Here is a 20,931-nt window from a genome sequence, read left to right on the forward strand (position 1 = left end):
ATGTCAGCATAATGATTTATGAACAACTTTTTTCAAACCTTATGAAATGGAAATGTCCTACAATGCCACTGAATTCAGCAGGGCTTGAAGGCATTGGCTCATAGGACTGGGTTTCCGTTTGGTTTGCAAATACAGAGTGGCAGAAATGCAAACATGCTTCTCTAAGGACCATTTCAGAATCAGTATTACCTAATTCAGAGGTGGGGCATGAGTACCTTAGGTAACTGACAGTTGGATGTGACAGCTGAGTGGGAGCGATTACAAGTATGGCAGGAGGTGGATTGTTTTGCTAGAGTTGTTAACTGCTTGCAAAATTTTGACCCTACTCAGTGTTTTTTGAAGATGAGCTAAACGTAACAAACTGTGCTGCTGCTGAAGAGTGTCTAGAATCTTAACAGCAAAATATTTGAGTGACATCAGAAGTAATAGTAATGGTTAAAAAAAGGAGATTCTCTTTTACAGGTTGCTGCTTCTGGTGAGGAGCTGCTTTATTCTCCTGCTCTGTGTGTAACATGAAACAAGCTCTGAAAGTGCCCTGCACTATTGGCTCCAATCTGGGAGATTCCCTTTTGATGATACCCAGGCTAGCTGCCTGAAAGAGATGGAAAAATCTTTCATACCTCTGTAGTGAGGAGAGGATGAAAGACAAGGGTGGGGTTACTGTGTTTTCCTAAGTCTTCTCATCACATTGACCTGGGAGTAATGAGCCTAAGGCTGAAGCTGGCAATAACTGCAAGCACTTTAAGCAGTGACTGCTAGTTTTCTCTTTCTGAGGATTTTTTTTCTTCTCTATGTTCTTGTTCCAATTATCTCCCTCTCTGTTCTTGACTTTGTCTTTCCAAACCATCTCTATCTAAAACAGCAGCCTGGAAATTCAGATAACAACATATAGATGTGCAAGCCCATATGGACAAGTTGTGGCACACATGAAATCGTTCAACCTGCTTTTTGGTTTCTTGCACATTATTAGCTCATTTTTCTGCTGTGTGTCTACTGCATATGTGATATATATCTTCATCCAGCAACAGCAATAATGGAGATTAGCTCTCGACTGATTCCTAAGGACAATGGTTAAAAAAATTAGTATGCTGTATTAACCTTGTGAATGTGATAAGATTATGCAATTGTGTTACAGTCCATTAATTTTATCTGTATCTTGTCACATTTTCAAAAAGAAAAAAAAGAAACCTGTAGGATTCAATGAAAATATAATACATAATAATTGTTTCGACATTGTTTCCCTTCTCAGTGCTCAACCCAAGAGTTTTTCTTGATAGTCAGCACCCTGTCTCGTCTGGACTCAGAAATTCAAGCACTTGTTCCAGTCATACATTCTCATGTGAAAACTCAACTGTTACAAAATGCACTGTTGGAAATCCCAGAACTTCTCTCCCCAGTAAAACATTATTTAAAGATCCTTAATGAAGAAGCAGCCAAGTAAGTAGAGAAAACAGAAGAATCTTCTGTGTCTCATAGGCTTTCTGACTAAGTTTATTCAGTTATGAGAATTACGCATCTTGTTTTATTATACCTTAGTTTCATGGTTTTGGTTTTATATTTATGTATGTACAGGTTGCTTACAGTTAAAGCAGAGGTTGTAGCTTTCCACAGCTTATATTCTTTTTTCAAGTAAAACTAGGGGAGCCAGGATTTTTCATAGTGGGTGTCTGCCTCAGGCTGAGTACATTTTGAAAGTTTTTCAGCGGTTCTGGGGAATTAATTTAGAGCAAACTTTCTTTTGCTCATGTTAATCTGTTGAACAATTTTGAAAATATTTTTATAAATACAGAAGCCGTTCCTTTTGAAGAGAGACTTAGCATTCAGCAGAGTGGCTGCTCTGCTGTCAGGAATGTGCCTTTTGCTGCTTTTGTGAAAATTCACCAAGCTTTGAGTGGCCCTTTCCTTTCTTAAAAGTGTCTTTATGTTGTGAGCCAATGCCAGGGGGGCTCCCAGCTCTCAGGATGTTTCCACAACTTCCCCCCACCAATGTGAATGAGCCCGAGGGTCACACATGGCGCTCGCCTCTCACAGAGGAACGGCCGCTGCGGGACCTTATTTTTGAGTATTTTAGAACACCCCTTCTCACCAAGCTCACAAATTGCTACTGAGACCAATGTTTAGTTTACGAACCAACCAGTTTATTAAGGGTTAATACAAACTGAGGTACCAAGAGCTCTGTGGGTTCCATGTAGTCTGTGTGATTTAAAGCCCCTCAGAGCGTTTCTAGGGTTAGTGGCCTGTTGAGGGACTCCCTTGGGAGAATAACTGAAGAAACACCTTCCTCATCCTCTGGGTGTGATCAGGCTTTTCCCTGCAGTTGCCTTCCTGCATTCTTGGAGAGGTGAGAGCTGAAAGTAAGGAGGCTGTCTGTCCTTTTTGGTCTTAATTCTGTCCTTCCTTGGTCCAAGGAGGCTGGTGAGAGTGGTGAGACACTGGCCCAGGTTGCCCAGGGAAGCTGTGGAAGCCCCATCCCTGGAAGTGTTTGAGGCCAAGTTGGATGGGGCTCTGAGCAACCTGGTCTAGTGGGAGGTGTCCCTGCCCATGCAGGGGTTTGGATCTAGATGATCTTTAAGGTCCTTCCAACCCAGGCCATTCTAGGATTCTATGATAAGGAAAAAAAAAAAGGCAAGCAATGGACAAAGATGCTTAAGTGGAATGAGTATGCATTTTAAGGGAGAACATCTTGTATGTTGTGTACTGTTTGTGTTGAAGAACTGTTGCCTCCTTTCTTACCCCTACATCCTAGTTTTAACCACAGGAAGAAGGCAGGAGGTGCAGAATAGTGAAGAAAGAACATGAAAGGATAGGATTTGGAAGGAGTACCTTGTGGCAAGTAGAAGTCAGTGTCTTTCAGAAAAAATAAAACCAAAACAAAATGGCATAAAATCTTCTAAAGAAGGTTATCTTATGATGATAAGCACAGAGACAGTCTGGCTTGCATAGCCAACCCTTCTGAGCACTTGCATTTGCTGGTTTTTGGCCTCCTTTCAGTGTAGTTTTTGTTGAGAGAACACGTTGAGAGGATATTCCAAACAAAAAATGTGTATAATCCAGATCATCCTAAACTTCACTGCTATGAGCAAGTTTCACTTAACTTTGAGTATTTCTTCATGTGTAATATGTGATACGGTTGACTGTGGTATAGATAGACATTCTTTGATGAAATATATGGTATCTAGTTTAATGTGTAGTTATATTAAGGTGGGTTATGATGAAACAGACTCAAATATACCATACTTACTGTAGGTAGATTTAAAATACAATTTTTTTTCTGCCATTTTGTGGTGGTCTATTGATTTCAATGTCATGCTGGCACCAGTAGTAGATGCCCAGAGTCTATAGAAGGGGTGCAGGTCAGCAGGGGAGCGCCTGGAGTGCAGCATAATTAAATCCCAGTCCCACCAGCTGGTCAGTGACCTTTACTGGAGGCCCAGCTTAAATGTCTCTATGCAAATGCACACAGCACTGGGAATAAACAGGAGGAGCGAGAGATGTGTGCGTCCTGCAGGGCTATCACCTTACTGGCATCACAGAGACCTGGTGGGGTGGCTCCTATGATGGGAGCATCAGAATGGAGGGTTATTAACTCTTTAGGAAGGACAGACAGGGGAGACAGGGTACGTGTGTCGTCCTCTATGTCACAGACCAGCTGGAGTGCATGGAGCTCTCCCTGGGGATGGATGAGGAGCCAACAGAAAATTATGGGTTAAAGTTAAACGGAAGGCAGGGACAGGTGACATTACAGGGGGGGCTTGCTACAGGCCACCTGACCAGGAGGACAGTATAGATGAGTAGCTCTACAGACAGATAGGAGCAGCTTCACGTTCACAAGCCATGGTACTCATGGGGGACTTCAACCCCCCTGGTATCTTTTGGAGGGACAACTGCACAGCACAAACTATCCAGGACGTTCCTAGAGTGCATGGATGACAACTTCCTTTTCCAAGTAATTGAGGAACCAACAAGGAGAGGTGCTATGATGGACGTAGTTATTGTCAACGAGGAAGGGCTGGTGAGGGGTGTTAAGCTCAAGGGCAGCCTTGATTGTAGCAATCATGAAATGGTGGAGTTCAAGATCCGTAGGAGTAAGGAGCAGTAAGGAGGGCTCACGGCAGGCTCCCTGCCCTTGACTTCAGGAGGGCAGATTTCAGCCTCTACAGTGATCTGCTCAAGAGACTGTCCTGGAATAACATCCTGGAGGAAAGAGGGGCCTGTGAAAGCTGGCTGGTACGCAAGGACCACCTTCTCCAGTCCCAACAGCATTGCATCCCAACTAGGAGAAAGTCAGGTAGAAACTCTTAAGAGACTGTCATGGATGAGCAAGCAGCTCCTAGAAGAGCTCAAACTTAAGAAGTAAGTGTAGAGAGGGTGGAAAATAAGACAGGTACCTTGGGAGGATTACATAGAGGTTGTCTGAGCAGCTAGGGATCAGGAGAGACAAAATACCAGGTGGAATAAAATCTCAACAGGGATGTAAAGAGCAGTAAGAAAAGCTTCTGTAGGTATGTTGGGGTTAGAAGCACAACCAAGGAAAATGTAGGGTCTGTCCTGAAGGAAACAGGGACTTAGCTATGCAGGATATTGAGAAGGCTGAGGTTCTCAATGACTTCTTTACATCAGTCTTCTCTGGCAATTGCTCCAGCCTCATAACAAAGGCCACAGCAGATGAAAACAGGGACTGGGAGAACAAAGCATCCCCACTATAGGAGAAGAACAGGCTCGTGACCATCTAAAGAACCTGAAGGTGCACAAATCTATGGGACATGGTGGGATCCATCTGTGGGTCCTGAGGGAGCTGGCAGATGCAGTTGCTAAGCCTCTGACCATCATATTTGAGAGGTCATGGCAGTCTGGTGAGGTTTCTGCTGAAAAAGGGAACATAGCCCCTGTTTTTAAAAAGGGGAAAAAGTATGACCTGGGGAACTACAGGCTGGTCAGTCTCCCCTCTGTGCCTGGCAGGGTTATGGAGCGGGTTCCTCTGGAAAATCTGCTAAGGCACATGGACACTGTCCCACATGACATCCTGGTCTCCAAACTGACAAGGCATGGATTTGACAGATGGACCACTCAGAGGATAAGAGATTGGCTGGATGGCCACAGCCAGAGAGTTGTGGTCAATGCCTCAGTGTCCAAATGGAGGCAGGTGATGAGTGGTGTCCCTCAGGGGTCAGTATTGGGACCAGTGCTGTTCAACATCTTTGTTGGAGACACGGACAGTGGGATCAAGTGTAACCTCAGCAGGTTTGCTGATGATACCAAGGTGTGTGGTGTGGTTGACACCCTAGAGGGAACGGACCATCCAGAGCGGGCTTGACAGGCTGGAGAGGTGGGGCCAGTGCCAACCTCATGAAGATCAGCAAGACCAAGTGCAGAGTCCTGCACCTGGGTCAGCACAACTCCAGGCACATGTACAGGCTGGGGGAAGAATGGCTGGAGACCAGTCCTGAGGAGAAGGACTTGGGGGTGGCAGCAGGTGAGAAGCTCTACATGAGCCACCAGTGTGTGCTGGAGCCAGTTGTGTCCTGGGCTGCATCAAAAGAAGTGTGGCCAGGAGGGCCAGGGAGGTGATTTCTGCCTCTCTACTCTGCTCTGGTGAGTCCACACCTTGAGTACTGTGTTCAGCTCTGGAGCCCTCAACACAGGAAAAACATGGAGATATTGGAGGTGGTCCAGAGAAGAGCCATGAATATGATCCAAGGGCTGGAGCACCTCTGCTCTGGCGACAGGCTGAGGGAGTTGGGGCTGTTCAGCCTGGAGGTTGTGGCTGCTGCTGCCCTGGAGATTTGTAAGGAGAGGCTGGATGAGGCTTTGTGCAGCCTGGTCTAGTGTGAGGTGTCCCTGCTCATGGCAGAGAGGTTGGGATCTGATGATGTCCTGGTTTGGGCCCAACAGGACAACAAAGGAACAACCCCATGGCCACTCACTCAAGTCCCCATTCACACACACTCTGGGATGAGGGAAAAGCTCATGGGTTGAGACAAAGGACAAGGAGGGTTCTTCACCCATTAAGATCCTGGGCAAAACAGACTCACCTTGGGGAAAAAATAATCATTTAATTTCACACTAATCACACACAGGACACAGACACACACAGAGCAGGGCTTGCATATGTTACCCCCACCCCTCCCTTCTTCCCAGCCCCAAATCCCTTTGTTCCCGGTTTCTCTCCCTCCTTCCCCCCAGCAGCACAGGGGGATGGGGATGGGGTTTAGAGTCAGTTCACAGGCTGGTGGTTCCTGCTGCTCCTTCCTCCTCAGGAAGAAGGATTCTTTACAGTCCTGCCCTGCTTCCCCACGGTGTCCCTCCCATGGGAGAAAGTCCTCCATGAACCTCTCCTTCATGAGTCCTTCCCACCAGGTCCAGAGCTGCTCCAGCCTGGGCTTCCCACAGAGTCACGGGCTGCTCAGGGAACAGGCACCTCCCCTGGCTCCAGGGTCTTCCACAGCTGCGTAATCAGAGTCCACTGGCAGCAAATCCTCTGGCCACAAAATCGAAGTCCACTGGCCAAGTTCACCCCTCCTGGCACCTTCAGGGAATGTTCCACCACGTTCCTCCACGAGTGCAGGGGGACAGCTGCCATCTCGCCATGGGCTGCAGGGAAACTTCTGCTTGGCCACCTTCTTCCCCTTCTTCCTCGCCAACCACCAGCACAGCTTTTCTCCTCCAGCACAGCTCTTGTCCCCCAAGTCCTTCTCTGCTCAGCTCTTACCTCAGTCCTTTCATATATTAATAGCTGAGGTGCATCTATTGTCCCTCTAATGGCTCCTTGGCTGGGTTTGGAGCAGGGGGAGCTTCTTAGCAAAGCCACTCCTGGGGCCCTTCCTCTGCTACCAAAAAACCCACCAAACCAAACCAGAACAGATTATCTTTAAGGTTCCTTCCAGCCTTAATCATTCTGTGATTCTATGGTTCTGTACAAAAATATTGTACAATAGTTTAAATAGTCATTGATCTGCAGGATGCATATATTTCATTTGTATTTAATCAACCTTTTTAAAGTAACTTACTTTTGGCTTCTATGTGTCTCAATTTTTTGGCAATACTATTTTTACTAAATAAATCTTTCATCAAAATTGTGATGACTACTCATACATACATGCACACATACACTTGCTCACATGTATGTGTGCTGCATCATACATTAGTTTTATGATGTGGTGTGGATAAAATCCTGTAGATATTTTCAGAAGTATCCCTCTGCTCCAGATTCAGAGTTCCAAATTTTTGGGTTTTGTGGGTTTTTTGAAACTGTCAAGTTTTAAATTTATGGAAGGCATCACACAGCAGTGGCACTCTTCACATTTGGCTGCTGGCTAGTAGCAATTTTTTTCCCCTTGTATTCCCGTGGAAACAAGTCTAATTAGCACAAAACTGTTTCTAAAAATTAGTATTGTATTGTAAAATGGCATCTCTGCTGTCTCTCACAGAAAAACTTCATCTATGTACTGCAGAATCAAAGCAGAGCTTTGTGTTAACCTGTCTGGTCACTGGCTTCAGTTGTAGTTTCATTCTCAAGCCAAGGGGTATCAGAGTAGGTAGACTATTACACTTTTTATTACTCCCATGTTTTATTACTTTGCGTTTGCTAATCACTTTGTTTCCAAATATTAGATTTCATGGTAATTATGTGATTAACTGGTACAGTTTTGTACTTGCTCTAAAATAGAAATGTGTATTCCAGTTAACCTAGGACCGATTGCACTACTTTTTATTGTTTGCCTCATATTTATTAGGATAAAATAAAATTTTGTTACCTTTGATGACAATCATATTTTTAGTAGCTTGTTCACCTTCCCAATTTTAAGCATTTGAATGTCATTGACTTTTTCATTTTTCAATCCTGAACTGATGTAGTGCAGCCAAAATAACTGTCATTTCCTGACACTGAGACTAGAAAAGACTATTGTCTTGCATGTGTTAAAAAGTACTCTGGCTAATCTTTTATTGAGAAGAGAAGGAAGCTACTCTGAAAAGCTCCCAATGACATTCTACTTTGATGAAAGACCTGTGGAAGTGATTTTTCTTTGCAATCTTTGTGAAAAACTGCCTGAATTTGGTCAAATTCTAAGTATGCCAAAAATCTGTGTTGATGTTAGGCAGAAATTATCTAGAGCTTCACATTTTGTCGTGCTAAAGGTGTTGTTGGCACTTGAGATGCTCCAGGTTGGGGCAGCAATTGCCTTCCAGAATTACAGATCGATACAGAAGGGAATGATCTTTCTTGTGCTTCTTTTTCTTGCTCTGCTTGGTGGAGGAAGAACAAGCAGAAAGCTGCAAGGATGCACATTGAGACAAAACCCAAGTAACGAGTCAGCAGGGTTTAGTATATAAGAAGGAGCATAATGGGATAGAGTAGAAATGAACAAGAATAGATTGGGTTTGAATAGATTGTGAGTGTGGGTATCTTGGTGTAGCTTCTTAGAGTTTATATACAAAGTGCCTCTATGTTGATGTAGTGTTTCTGGCATCTTTTGGTAAATGTGTTAGACTATGACCAAGTAACAGAAAAGCTGTACTTAAAGGGGAATAAAGGTAGTGTTAAAATGAATGAGAATAACAGATAAAAATGTGGACACAGCCAGTGTCAGGGAATGCATCATTCATTTTACTATTATTTTATCTTGTGCTTCTCATGCATAGGACTGGAGATAAAACCCAGTTGTTCAAGGACCTTACAGACTTTCCTGTCATCAGAAAGAAAAAGGAGGAGATCGTGGATGTGCTTTCTAAAATCCAATTGCATCTGAGGGACATTCGTAAACAGATTAAGAATCCTTCTGCAGAGTATGTTACAGTTTCTGGTCAAGAGGTAATATGGTATCTATTATGTATAGCTGTACCTGTTACTTATCTAGAAAACAGGCTTAACTAGAACTCTCTCAATTTATTATGTTACTTGGTAAGGTCATTTGACTGTACAACTTCAAAGAACAGTTTTGTGACAGTGTGACTGTTTTATTTGTTAAATCAATTACTTCAGTGATTTAAATAATAAAAACACATTAGTGCAGTTGAATTTTGTTCAGTAATCCTTTGCTTTTCTGTATATGTAAAAACACCTGCATACTTCCAAGGCTGATTATGTGGCTATTAAATGCTGAAATATTCTCAGAGGACCAGAAAGCACAGTGCTAGGTCAATTTGAAGAATGATAAAATTATTTGTAAGTACTGAGTAGGTTGGTAATTTGAAAAATGGGTATTAAAGAAAGATAACCTTAGTCTATTTGAATTCTTAGAAGTGGTGGTTGTGGATTGGAGCTTTTGCTTGCCTCATGCTGTGCAAGTGTGGGCAGGCCATGCTCCAGCAAGCAGAAAAGTTCAAGCAAAAAGAGAGGTGATAAATCCTGCCAGATTTTTTGGGGAAATGAAAGGAGCAGTGAGGTAGCACTGTTCAGCACTGTTCATTGGGAACTGAGAGTGGGAAGGCTGGGGAAAATTCCACAGAAACTAGGAAGAGAATTAGGAAACTGAATGAGAGTCAGGAGTAAAAGAGATGAATCAGTGAGGACAGGGAGGAAGGAGCTGGAAGCAGTCCCCTGTCATGTTGAGGGCCTAGGAAACCGAGAAAGATGCAGGAGACAGACAGGCATTGCTGAAAGTGAGAATGTGAGAGTGGATGAATTAGAGCAGCATTTGATAAAGACCTCGGGTAGATATTTCTTTTGATGGTAATGCTGAGAAGAGGAAGAGTGGCTGAGGAGTTGAGTCAGGTGTCAGCATGGATACTGAAGTCCTAGAGGAAATGTGGAAGAGTGCATTTATGTGAGAAAGTGCCAGGATTTGGAAGGTTTCTCTCAGAGAGACTGGCTTAAGAGGCGGATGATGACATACATGTTTAAAGAGAGAAGAATCAATGAGAGGAGATCATCTGTGAGGAAGTAATCAGATGTGAACTGGACAGGAGAATTTCAGGAACCACTAGTCACTGCATACACATTTAAAAGAGGAGGCCTTTGTAGCAGGGGATGGCTCAGAAACCATTGCAGACAAAGACCTCTATCTTGTTAAATTCATTAGAGGAGCTGCAGAGGTTATGGAGGTCTGTTATTTAATTATATCTGATAGGAGTGTTTCAAAGACATAAAGAGGTAGTAGAGGAATAGTTAGAGAGGACGGTCAGTGACTAAAGGAATGGGAAGTAATGGAACAGAAATCATACGGGAAGAGCAGAGCCCAGGCATAACAAGAGTCTCTTTGAGTTGAGCTCTTTCTTCCTCAATTCATATGGTACATTCTTCTTATGTCATCATAGTACTCTAACAGATGTAGTAGTCAAACACTTTCTTGCAGCAGACCTGGGCAGAAGAAGGTCTATGGCTTGCTAGTTCTGGAAGAGAGAGGCTGCCAGGAAACTTCTATGTGTCTCCCCACTCTGAGCATCTGTTCAGGGAACAGTCCCTCTTGGAAAAAAAAAAAAATTAAAAAAAATTAAACCTATGATTATGAACACATGGTTGGATTTTCAGTCAGCCCGCATTTTATTAACATATATTTGTTAAGTTCCTGTTAGAGTCCGGACGAAGATCCAGTTGACACATACCTGTTCCAAAATATGAGGTTACACCCATATCTAATGTTTCGTTTCCAGACCTCTAATGCAATTCATAGCATGCACTAAAGAGGACAGAAAGCTGTCCAGATAGCGATAGTATTGCTTTTTGTTTCAGGCAGGATTTAGAGAGAAATTGCTACATTTGCCAAATGTTTGCTTCCTGCATGGCATAAACAGTGCTTTGGGCCCAGTTTATTTAATACTGCAGTTATTTATCTAATAGGGCTAAGAAATAAAAGATGAAAAAGCAAATGCTTTTGTTGTTTTGAAGAAGACTGCAGCCTCTATGCTTGTTTCTCACTAGCCACACAGACAAATCAGGCAATTGAACTAGCTGTGTTAATTTAGGCTGTATTTGGCTTGGTTAGTCATCCAGCATAGACACAAATGTAGTATTATTTTTTGTCTTCCGTTTGTAAACACAGCATCTTTAACTGCTTGGAGATAAAATTCAGAAAAAACTGTAATACCAGCACATCAGCAACACCACTAGTGGTAGCAGCAGTTGGCTTATTTTTGAATCTTTGCAGATTTCTGCTTCTACCCGTTCTTAGTCTTTTTGTCTTATGTGTATTATGCAGTTTCAGGGTTTCTCCAGAACCAAATATTTTCAGGTCTTAGGGAAAAAAAGAACTAGTGCACTGCATCCTTGCTGGAGTTTTGTGCACATGTTAGGGTTGTTATTCTTGTTTCTCCTGGCTGTTCTAGGGAGGTGTGGAAAGTTTTATCAAAATGATACTTACTGTAATAGAAAATCTTTGTCAGGTGAGAGTCTTGTGGTTTTCTAAAAAGGTGATCAGATTCTGGGTTCATCTCATCTCTTCTAGAAATTGTTTTTCCACCTGAATTCTTTTGTTTGAGAATGCCTCAGTTCTTTCAGTTCTAGGACCTTAGGCTGGTGTTATAAAGATAACTGACACGAATCATATAACATACTGCAATAAACACATAATGTAAATTCCACTCCACTGAGCCCCTTCCCATTACTGCTGGTCTTCCCTATTCCTTCTCTTTCTGACCCCAGCTTGATCCAAACTTGAAGCAAGCTATGGCAGATACAGTGTTAGCGTTTGAGATTTTGAGCTCTTTTCTTTGAAAACTAGGGCTCAGTATGAATCACTGGTCCCTAGACAGGAAGGCACGTCTCACTGATAAGCAGTAGCTTCAGTACAGGTGGTATGTCGTGTGTGGAGTCCATATAATGATGAATTCTCTCCAAGACCTAGCACGAGGTACTAGCTTTAGTCTGGTTTTGGCTTAGTAAGAGAGAGGTGAGGAGCACATGCTGGTGGATGGTGGAACAGAAGGGCAGAGATGGGGCAGCAACATGGTAGGGCACAAGAACAGCTCAGGAGAGTAGTTTCTCTTTAAATAAAAAAAACTGTAAGTCATAACACTCACTTCTGAGGGAGAAAGAACATTAGCTTCTGGTCTGCTCAGTTTCTTCAGGCTGAATATTGTTTTCTCTGATGCATGTAGATTTCTTGATATAGGATTATTATGGCTCTGTAGTCATCTTAACTTCCCATGATGTGTAAATTACAACTTTTTGTTTATTTTAGTTTATGATAGAGGTCAAGAATTCGCATAAATCATCGGTGCCATCTGACTGGGTTATGGTTAGTAGGTATGTAAAATGTTACTGAAGTTTGTTTTGATATGTTAGGAAAAAATACAGTATTTTGGGATTATGATTGATTATACGCACATTTTCATTGCTCCATATGTGTTTGGGTTTTTTTCTTAAGCTGAAAAGCAAGCGACCAAAATGGTTATGTTAATTTATTGCCATAATAAGTTTTGCTTAAAAGCAAACAAAAGCAAACTGGAAAACTGGAGATCTTAAAATGTTTTTTGCATGATAGAGCCTCAGGGTGCCATATTAATCACTTCATCTTTCAAAGTACATGTACTGGTGTCAAAATTGTGGTCTTGATTCAGTTGTGTCTGAAGTTTGTGGATACAAATCTTTCATAAAATTTTGATCTCATTTATTCAGAAAGGTAAAGGTAGCTGTGCAAAATCTGTGCATCTCAATAAACTTAGTTGCTTTAAAATGTCATCTTATTCATACACACAAGCTTTGCTTGCTTTGGTACTTAACCCTGTGCAAGCATGGTAAAACCATGGCTTTGGATACTTTTTCCATTAGATGAAACAAAGATGAACTGAATTATGTAGCTGTTTTTTCTTTTTAGTCATTTGTTTTACTATTTTAACGGGTTGAGTATCTTAATGTGTGAGCACAGACATCTTGCACCAGAAGTAGGCATGATCAGGTGGAATCTGAAATGATGTTCTATTTGCTTATGCAAGAATTCAGTATTAAAAGTTCACAGATTAGAAAGAATTAAGATGACGAAGAACAAATTACAGCTAATCTGGATTTTGTAAAAGAATGACTGGGAATGCCAAAGTGAGTTCTTAATGAAAAGACGTAAATAAATAGCAGGTTCTCCAAATGGAAACAAGTGTCCATGCAAGGCAGTCTTTTTTTTGCTAAGGTTTTTTTGGCCTTTTAATGAAATTTTCGTTTTAGAAGTTACATTTTTTTTCCTTGAACTTCATTGTATGTATGTTCTTCATTGTATGAAGAGTCATCTCTTTGTGCAGTGTATTGCTGAACAGAGTTTTGTAAACTTCAGTGATACACTCTATATTTAAAGATGTTTTTCACAATACTTCTGAATGGGCACTGATGGCATAACCAGTCATGGAATTCACAATAAAGATCATTGGAATCAATAGAGTTTAGTACAACAATAAAAGAACGTTTTTTAATGTCCATTTTTTAAGACTCACAAGAATAAGAAAACTGGTCCAATTTTGCATGTAGATGGTGTAACTGATTGCTTAGTAACCTTGATTTCTTATTTGGCTTTTCTCTGTCTTCCAGCACAAAAGCTGTCAGCCGTTTCCACTCTCCTTTTATTATAGAAAATTACAGACATCTGAATCAGCTCCGGGAGCAACTAGTCCTTGACTGCAGTGCTGAATGGCTAAATTTTTTAGAGTGAGTTTACAAAATGAGTTTGTTTTCATAATTTTTTTTTCTCCTATAAGAACAGAAAAATATGTTTATCTTTTTTTTAAAAAAAAAGGTTGATAATTCAATGTCTTGTTCACAAGAACTTTAAAGATAGGCAATTAAAATATTGTTCAACTTCAAGCGCTTGAAGGCAAGACCTTTTGCAGACTGAGTCCTGAGATGAGCAATGGTGTCTCTAGATTTAAAATTCTGATGATAATATGCTGTGTCAGTTGTGGCTCTCAAAATCTGAAAAGTAATATCACAGCCTTAACCTGCGAGTAGAACTGACTGTAAAAGAGTGAACCTGAATATAGTAGTTTTATTATTGAAGTACAATGTAAGCAAGATGGAAAAAAGGATATATTATATAAGCTGATTGAACTAACTTTTAATATTAATTGAATTAGAGTATAGCTTCACTGTTAAGTGTGCCATTACTAAAAATAATACTAATAAAATGAGTACAATCAGGTTATGAGTTAGGAATGCAGTTTTGACAGTTGCTTGGGTAAGTGTGATTCCCCATTGTGTATTTTGTGTGCTAACACTGCAGATTCACAGACTGTGAATCTGTCTGCTAGAAAGTAACTGGTAGTGGATGTTGTCTACCTTGACTTTAGCAAGGCTTTTGACACTATCTTCCATAACGTCTTCATTAAGAAGCTCAAGAAGGTGTGGGTTAGGTGAGATGGACTGAGAGCTGGTTGAGAGACAGAGTTCAGAGGATCATGATCAGTGGAACAGGGACAAGTTGGAGGCCTGTAGCCAGTGGTGTTCCCCAGGGGTCAGTACTGGCTCTGGTTCTCTTCAACATCTCCATCAATGACCTAGGCAATGGTACAGAGTGTATCCTGAGCAAGTTTGCTGATGATACAAAACTGGGAGGGGTGGCTGACACTCCAGAGGGCTGTGCTGCCATCCAGCATGATCTGGGCAGGCTGGAGAGCTGGGCAGAGAAGAACCTAATGTTCAACAAGGGCAAAGGTAAGGTCCTGCAGCTGGGGAGGAACAACTCCATGCATCAGCATGGGTTTGGGGTTGACCTGCTGGAGAGCAGCTCTGAGAAGAAGGATCTTGGAGTCCTGGTAGCTGATAAGTTAACTGTGAGCCAGCAATGTGTCCTTGTGGCCAAGAAGGCCAGTGGTGTCCTGGAATGCATTAGGAAGAGTGTGACCAGCAGGTTGAGGGAGATTATCCTCCCCCTCTACTCTGCCCTGGTGAGGCCACCTCGTGAGTGTTGTGTCCAGTTCTGGTCTCACCAGTTCAAGAGAGACAGGGAACTACTGAAGAGAGTCCAGTGGAGGGAACTGGAGCATCTCTCTTACGAGGAGAGGTTGAGAGAGCTGGGACTATTTAGCATGGAGAAGAGAAGACTGAGAGGAGACATTATCCATGTCTATAAATATCTAAAGGTTGGGTGCGAGCAGTTTGGAGCCAGATTCTTTTCGGCAGTGCCTGGGAACAGGACAAGTGGCAATGGACACAAGCTGAAGCAAAGAAGTTCCATCAAACACGAGGAAAAACTTCTTTACAGTGAGGGTGACAGAGCCCTGGAACAGGTTGCCTAGGGAGGTTGTGGAGTCCCTTTATGTGGAGATTTTCAGGACCCTCCTGGATACCCCTTATGTGGAGATTTTCAGGACCCTCCTGGATACAGTCCTGAGTAATGTGCTCTAGGGGATCCTGCTTTAATGGGGGAGTTGGACTAGATGAGCTCTCGAGGTCCTTTCCAACTCTTGACAATTCCGTGGTTCTGTGATTGGAGTGTTACTGTTCCTCACAACTGACACAGAAGATCTCTTTGTGTCAGATCAGAGTTTTGAGTGAATTTATTTGACTATTTAGCCAAAGGATCTTCAAGACTGGAGGTTAAAAATACTTCTCAAACTTCTGAATACCTTTTATTTTTCGAGTGTCTGGTTATCAATTTATTTTTTCACTTCCATGAACTACAGACTCACTGGAATTGTTCCTTCTGTCATGCGGTGATAATTGGCTCACTTTAACTTGTGCTTTGTTATCTCACTGCAAAAGCCTAAGTTCTTTCTGAAGTTGTCTCACTGTACATAACTGTTGCCAGAGTTTGCTTCCTAATAGGAGCCCAGTAATTCTCTAGATTTGATACTAAAAATGCACACCTATCCAGATGTGTTGCCTTTGCAATACTATAAAAGTAGTTCTTTTAAATATTTTTGTCACTATATTTGCCATGTAAGTTTGAGTAGACCCCTTTCAACCTTTCTTCACTTAGATCTGCTGCTTTTCGTGTTCACTTTGCAGTTTTCAGTAATGTTTTATGATAGCAGCATACAAAGGAAGACCTGTGTACAGGAAAGTGTTCTTTTTCCCCATACCTTCATCTATTTATTTCTGTATTTATTTGCCAGTTTTTTCTCCCCTGCTGGTTTTATGTTCCATGTTGCATCTTTGAGACTAGCTAGGAGAGGAAAAAAAAAATAATTGAGGACTAAGACAATGAACTCTGCTGAAAATGGTGTTCTCTTGTTAACATTATTATTGTACTGGGGGGAGCAATAACAAAATGGAAAATTAATTCCTGAATTTTCTGCTGTAGATACCATATTTTATTGAAATTGCTGACAACTCATATTTGTGTACTTTTCAGGCTTCTTTTTTTTTATTTTTCTGTAACTTGTTGTACTGAATTGGCAGTTGGGATTCAGTTGCCACTGTGATAAACAGTGGTATTTTTTTAGGCCTCTTTTAGGCAGCAGGGATCACCTGCAAACCCTTTATGTGCTTTCTAATAGATTTCATTTTGCCTGCCTTTTTGTGCTTTAAAATAGTTCACTGTTAGAACAGGAGCGTGAAGTCAGTTTTGATTAAGATTGTGTCCTTATGTTGTGAGTTAATACACTGCTGGGAGATTTGAATTCAGGGTAATTTAAAGAACATAAGAGCCCTGTGAGAAGCATTGCATGGGGTATATTTTGACAATACATCTGTATCTGTATAATTATTTTTTTCTCTTCCTCCTCTTATTTTTCCCTGTTTGGAATAGCCATTTCAGTAAGCATTATCACCCTGTGTCTAAAGCAATTGGTCACCTAGCAACTGTTGACTGTCTGTTCTCATTGGCCCAGGTGGCAAAACAAGGAGACTACTGCAGGTAATAAATTTTTAATTTTTGTTTAAGATTCTATAGGGAACTAAAGACAGTATTTAAAATAAATTTAATTTTAATACGTGTACTACAATGAAATGAATTATTAAAATTGTTTACAATGTTTTTAGCTTTATCTGATTTTGCAAAGAAGCACTTTTGGATTTAATGCAAATCTGTGAACACTGCAGTGTCACAGTGTCTTATGTTTGTCTGTTGTTTGGCCTGTGTCTAGCAAATGATACTTCACATATATAAAAATACATATTGGAATTTGCATGGAATTTTTCTCTCTCTTTTTTTTTTTTTTGTTTTGTTTGGTTTTGGGCCAAAGCAAGGTCTGAATTTATAATGTATTTCTGATACTGAAGAATTTAAGCTACACAGGGTATGTTTCAAAGCTGTGTTTCAGGTAAAATAGGTAAAGATTAGTGCTAGATTCAGAGCAGTGATGATGCCTCACTGAGGAACATGATTTAGGTCTGATGATCTGTGCATCTCCATCTTTCAAAGACCCACAGATGCACACTGGACACCACAGCCTGGGGCCCTGGTGGTTCCAAGGCTGTCCCCCCTGCTCCTCAGAGGGAACACATGAACCTTCATGTCCTGCTTCCCCAGGGGTTGGTCCAGAGCTGGCTCCTGAGCATTTACAGAACCACGGCATCACTTAGGTTGGAAAAGACCTTCAAGAGCATCAATTCCAACCATTAACCCTACTCCACCAAGTCCAGCACTGAGCCATATCCCCAAGTGACACATCTAGATTAATTTTAAACACCTCCAGGGATGGTGACTCGACCACCTCCCTGGGCAGCCTGTTCCAATGTCTGACAACACTTTCAGTGAAAAAGTTCTTCCTAATACCTAGTCTAACCTCCCCTGGCACAGCGTGAGGCCATTTCCTGTTTTTCTATCACCAGTTACTTGTGAGAAGAGACCAGCACCTACCTCTTTACAACCTCCTTTCAGGTAGCTGTAGAGGGCCATGAGGCCTCCCCTCAGCCTCCTTAACTTGAGACTAAACAGCCCCAGTTCCCTCAGCCCCTCCTCATAAGACTTGTTCTCAAGGCCCTTTACCAGCTTCCTTGCCCTTCTTTGGACATGCTCCAGCACCTCCATGTCTTTCTTGTATTGAGGTGCCTAAAATGAAAAAAATACTCTAAAATTTCGTTATCTAATCTGCTGATATTTTTTTATAACTGGATGAAACCAAGGGAGTATTTAAAATTATTTGATAGAGAGAATTTATGTTTTTAGTTTATGGGTTTTTTTCCACAAAAATAAATGTGTATCGTAGATGACTGTCCTGCAGACTTCAGTTGCAGTAGCTTTAAATAGTCAGTTACAGTAAAAACATTGAAATTAATGTCTCTTCCTTTTTGCAGACCAACTGTGCATGATAATCGGCGAGAAATAATTATAAAAAATGGGAGGCACCCTGTGATTGATGCACTGCTGGGAGAACAGGATCAGTATGTTCCAAATACCACCAACCTTTCAGTAAGTAGAGTTGCTATTTAAGCTTCAAAATCATTCAAGGAATGGAATCCGGGATATGCTTCATGGCCAGGAAGTTAAAATAAATAATTTAATCATAAAACTGTCTGGTTGCGTTTCAGAGAGATACTGCTTGATGTGATCACATCTGTTCTGTCCTTCTTCCAACATTTTGCAGCCAGATGCTTGCTTGACAGCCCAGTTCAGTCCTATTGGCATAAAGAAAAGGAGGGTGATCTCAAAATTGGGAAAATGAGAGCTTTAAACGGTTATTTTTGAAAAATGGATGAATAATAGTAGGGGTTTTTAAGAGTTTAAACCAGTTTTTAACAGTTTTTAAGCAGTTTTAACAGTCTAAAGGGTTTTAATAGCAGTTTAATTAAGAGTCTCCATTTTGTCGTAACTTTATCTCAAATTGTGGAGTTTTTTACTCAACAAAATAGCAACAACTTCAGTTTCTGCATAACATGTTGCAGGCTCAGTGTTCCAAATTAATTCTAAGTTCGGATTTATTTTTTTTTTCAGCATTTCTCTATTATGTGTTTTCTTCCTGGGAGTATTAATTTCATACAGTCTTTCTTAATCTGAAAATGCAGTCTTGGACTATCAAGTCCACGCTCTGTAGGCTGCACATTAGTTGTAAGAAGCCTTTCATAGCAACATATGATGAAGATGCCCCATGTGTAGCTTGCAGGCTGTATGTTACCTGGAAGTCTCCTTCTGGCTGTTTTTTTGTGCAGTATGGTGGGAAGTAGCAAGCCTGTCACTTTCTTGGTACTGTCAAGAGAGGAAACAAAGTGGAGGGGCTACTTCTTAACATTTTCTTTGTAATATTATCTAAATGGTATGACTTTGTTACAAAAAATTTTGATTTAAATATGTAATTACCACAGGTAGGAAACATCACTGTGTTTTATTTCATGTGTCAGTTTCTGGTAAGTGTAATTGAGTTAGCTTCCTTTGTTCCTGAAATCTGAACATCTGTCTTCTAAATGACATGTCCTTTTGACATTTTTTGTTAGGTGTTTACCTCTCTGTATCTCTTTTGAAACACTATGTTGCAGTTCTCAATAAATAGAAAAAAATATGCTTACAACTTAACTCTGAATACATAATTGCATTTTTATACAGAAAATATATAAAAAGGCAAGGAACAGATGTTGGTGTTTCATATTGCTATGATAAACATCATTCAAATTTGTATGTATTTCTCTGGAAATATTTTTAAATGCTGCTCAGGATTGAACAATGATACAGATACTGTGCAATAATTCAGGGAATGTTTTCAAAATTATTTGTCAACTCCAAACAAGTGACAGGTGGCATTGACAAAAAATTCAGCATTTCATTCAGTAATCATAATACACTTTCCCCTCTTAGTCCCATTCTTATGTTGGCTTTCTAAATACTGAATATTACAAAATCAAGAGATTGTGGTAGAGTACCTTTTGCCTCTACTGTTAGTTTGAGTTGTCCCTTTTTTGAGAGAGGTGCGTGGGAACCCAGTTTATGAAAATGCCTCTAGTTTTTGAATCAGCAGGAAAATGCATTTCCTGTCATGTTTTCGACTGAAGTGTTGTCAAATATCTAACTTTAGGAAAAGCTTTCTTTCAGTGCCCTGAAATAAACATCTTATTCTTACATCTCCCCTCTCCTCCCCAAATATTCATGGGTTCTTCTAGTACTTTTAACTTGAGCCATCAATCCTGGCAAGATGTTAGCTCAAGGTTGCATGGAACTGTAGGGGCAGATGGGGTTCTCTGGTTTGAAGCTGCAGCACAACTTCCTCCTGAATGCTGGCTTCACAAGCCAGCCACCAGTCTCGCAACATGGTTGGAAGGACTCTGGAGGGATACCAAACACTTGCAAGAAATTTGTGGATTCTAGCAGATGAACTCATTCTGATTTTAGGGATCTATAAATTCTGTTGCGTTGAGCCAAATGGTGTCCCTGACAAAGTTTTAGTAGCAGCATTGAAGCTATACCTTGGAGACTAGAATGTTATGAATTTTGTTCTTATATAGTCATGTGCATTTTATTACATTCATCCTTTATTCCTGATAGTAGCATTTCCTGGGTTTTTACCCAGTTTTATTGAGACTTCCTTATGGATGTGGTTTTCTTAGCAAAATAATAAATAAATATACCTGTAATAAATTCTGACTGCATGTATCTTCTGACTGAGCTGGATAATTATATGTGACAGTCCTGTATGAATTTTATTTCCCTTCCTATTACCAGAATGAAAGTCTGATAAAAAGTGAATTTGTAAAGATCTTTATTATTATTCTGTTGAGATTTTTTTATTGTTGTCACAATGATCATTTCAGAGTTTCCTTAGTAGCATGGTTAATGTTTACTATACACAGCTTTTCCTTTCTTACATACTCCTTCCCATGAGTGAATGGAGTATGCTGACTTTGAGTTCATCAGTTGTCGGATTTTATTGCATGTACCCAGTAGACAGGAAAAGTGTAGTTGTTTGATGTCCTTGCATAACTTAATTTCCTAATCAGATTCAGGCTATGAGAAAGCTTTATAGATTCGTTGGTGAGTTTAATTTTGTATTAGCAATTGCCTTGCACCAGAGGAAGAGAGTTTTATTCTGGAGCCAAAGACATGTATCATTACTGTAGGAAATCTTATATCTGATGTCATTTTGCATAGGATTTCAGTGGTTACATACACTGATCAATTAGGGATTAGATACGGTCTGCTCGCA

General features: G+C 40.8%; 1 protein-coding gene across 1 annotated transcript in view; it reads left to right on the forward strand.

The window, feature by feature from the left end:
• Positions 1–20,931, forward strand: part of MSH3 (mutS homolog 3) — a 118,897-nt gene that overhangs the window by 68,772 nt on the left and 29,194 nt on the right. The window contains exons 14-19 of the mRNA XM_051642656.1: positions 1,250–1,437; positions 8,641–8,809; positions 12,117–12,181; positions 13,451–13,567; positions 16,608–16,715; positions 18,098–18,212. Coding sequence (XP_051498616.1) covers positions 1,250–1,437; positions 8,641–8,809; positions 12,117–12,181; positions 13,451–13,567; positions 16,608–16,715; positions 18,098–18,212 — 762 coding nt within the window. The remainder of the gene's footprint in view (positions 1–1,249; positions 1,438–8,640; positions 8,810–12,116; positions 12,182–13,450; positions 13,568–16,607; positions 16,716–18,097; positions 18,213–20,931) is intronic.

Source organism: Apus apus, chromosome Z (genome assembly GCF_020740795.1).
Source record: "Apus apus isolate bApuApu2 chromosome Z, bApuApu2.pri.cur, whole genome shotgun sequence".
NCBI lineage: Eukaryota > Metazoa > Chordata > Aves > Apodiformes > Apodidae > Apus > Apus apus.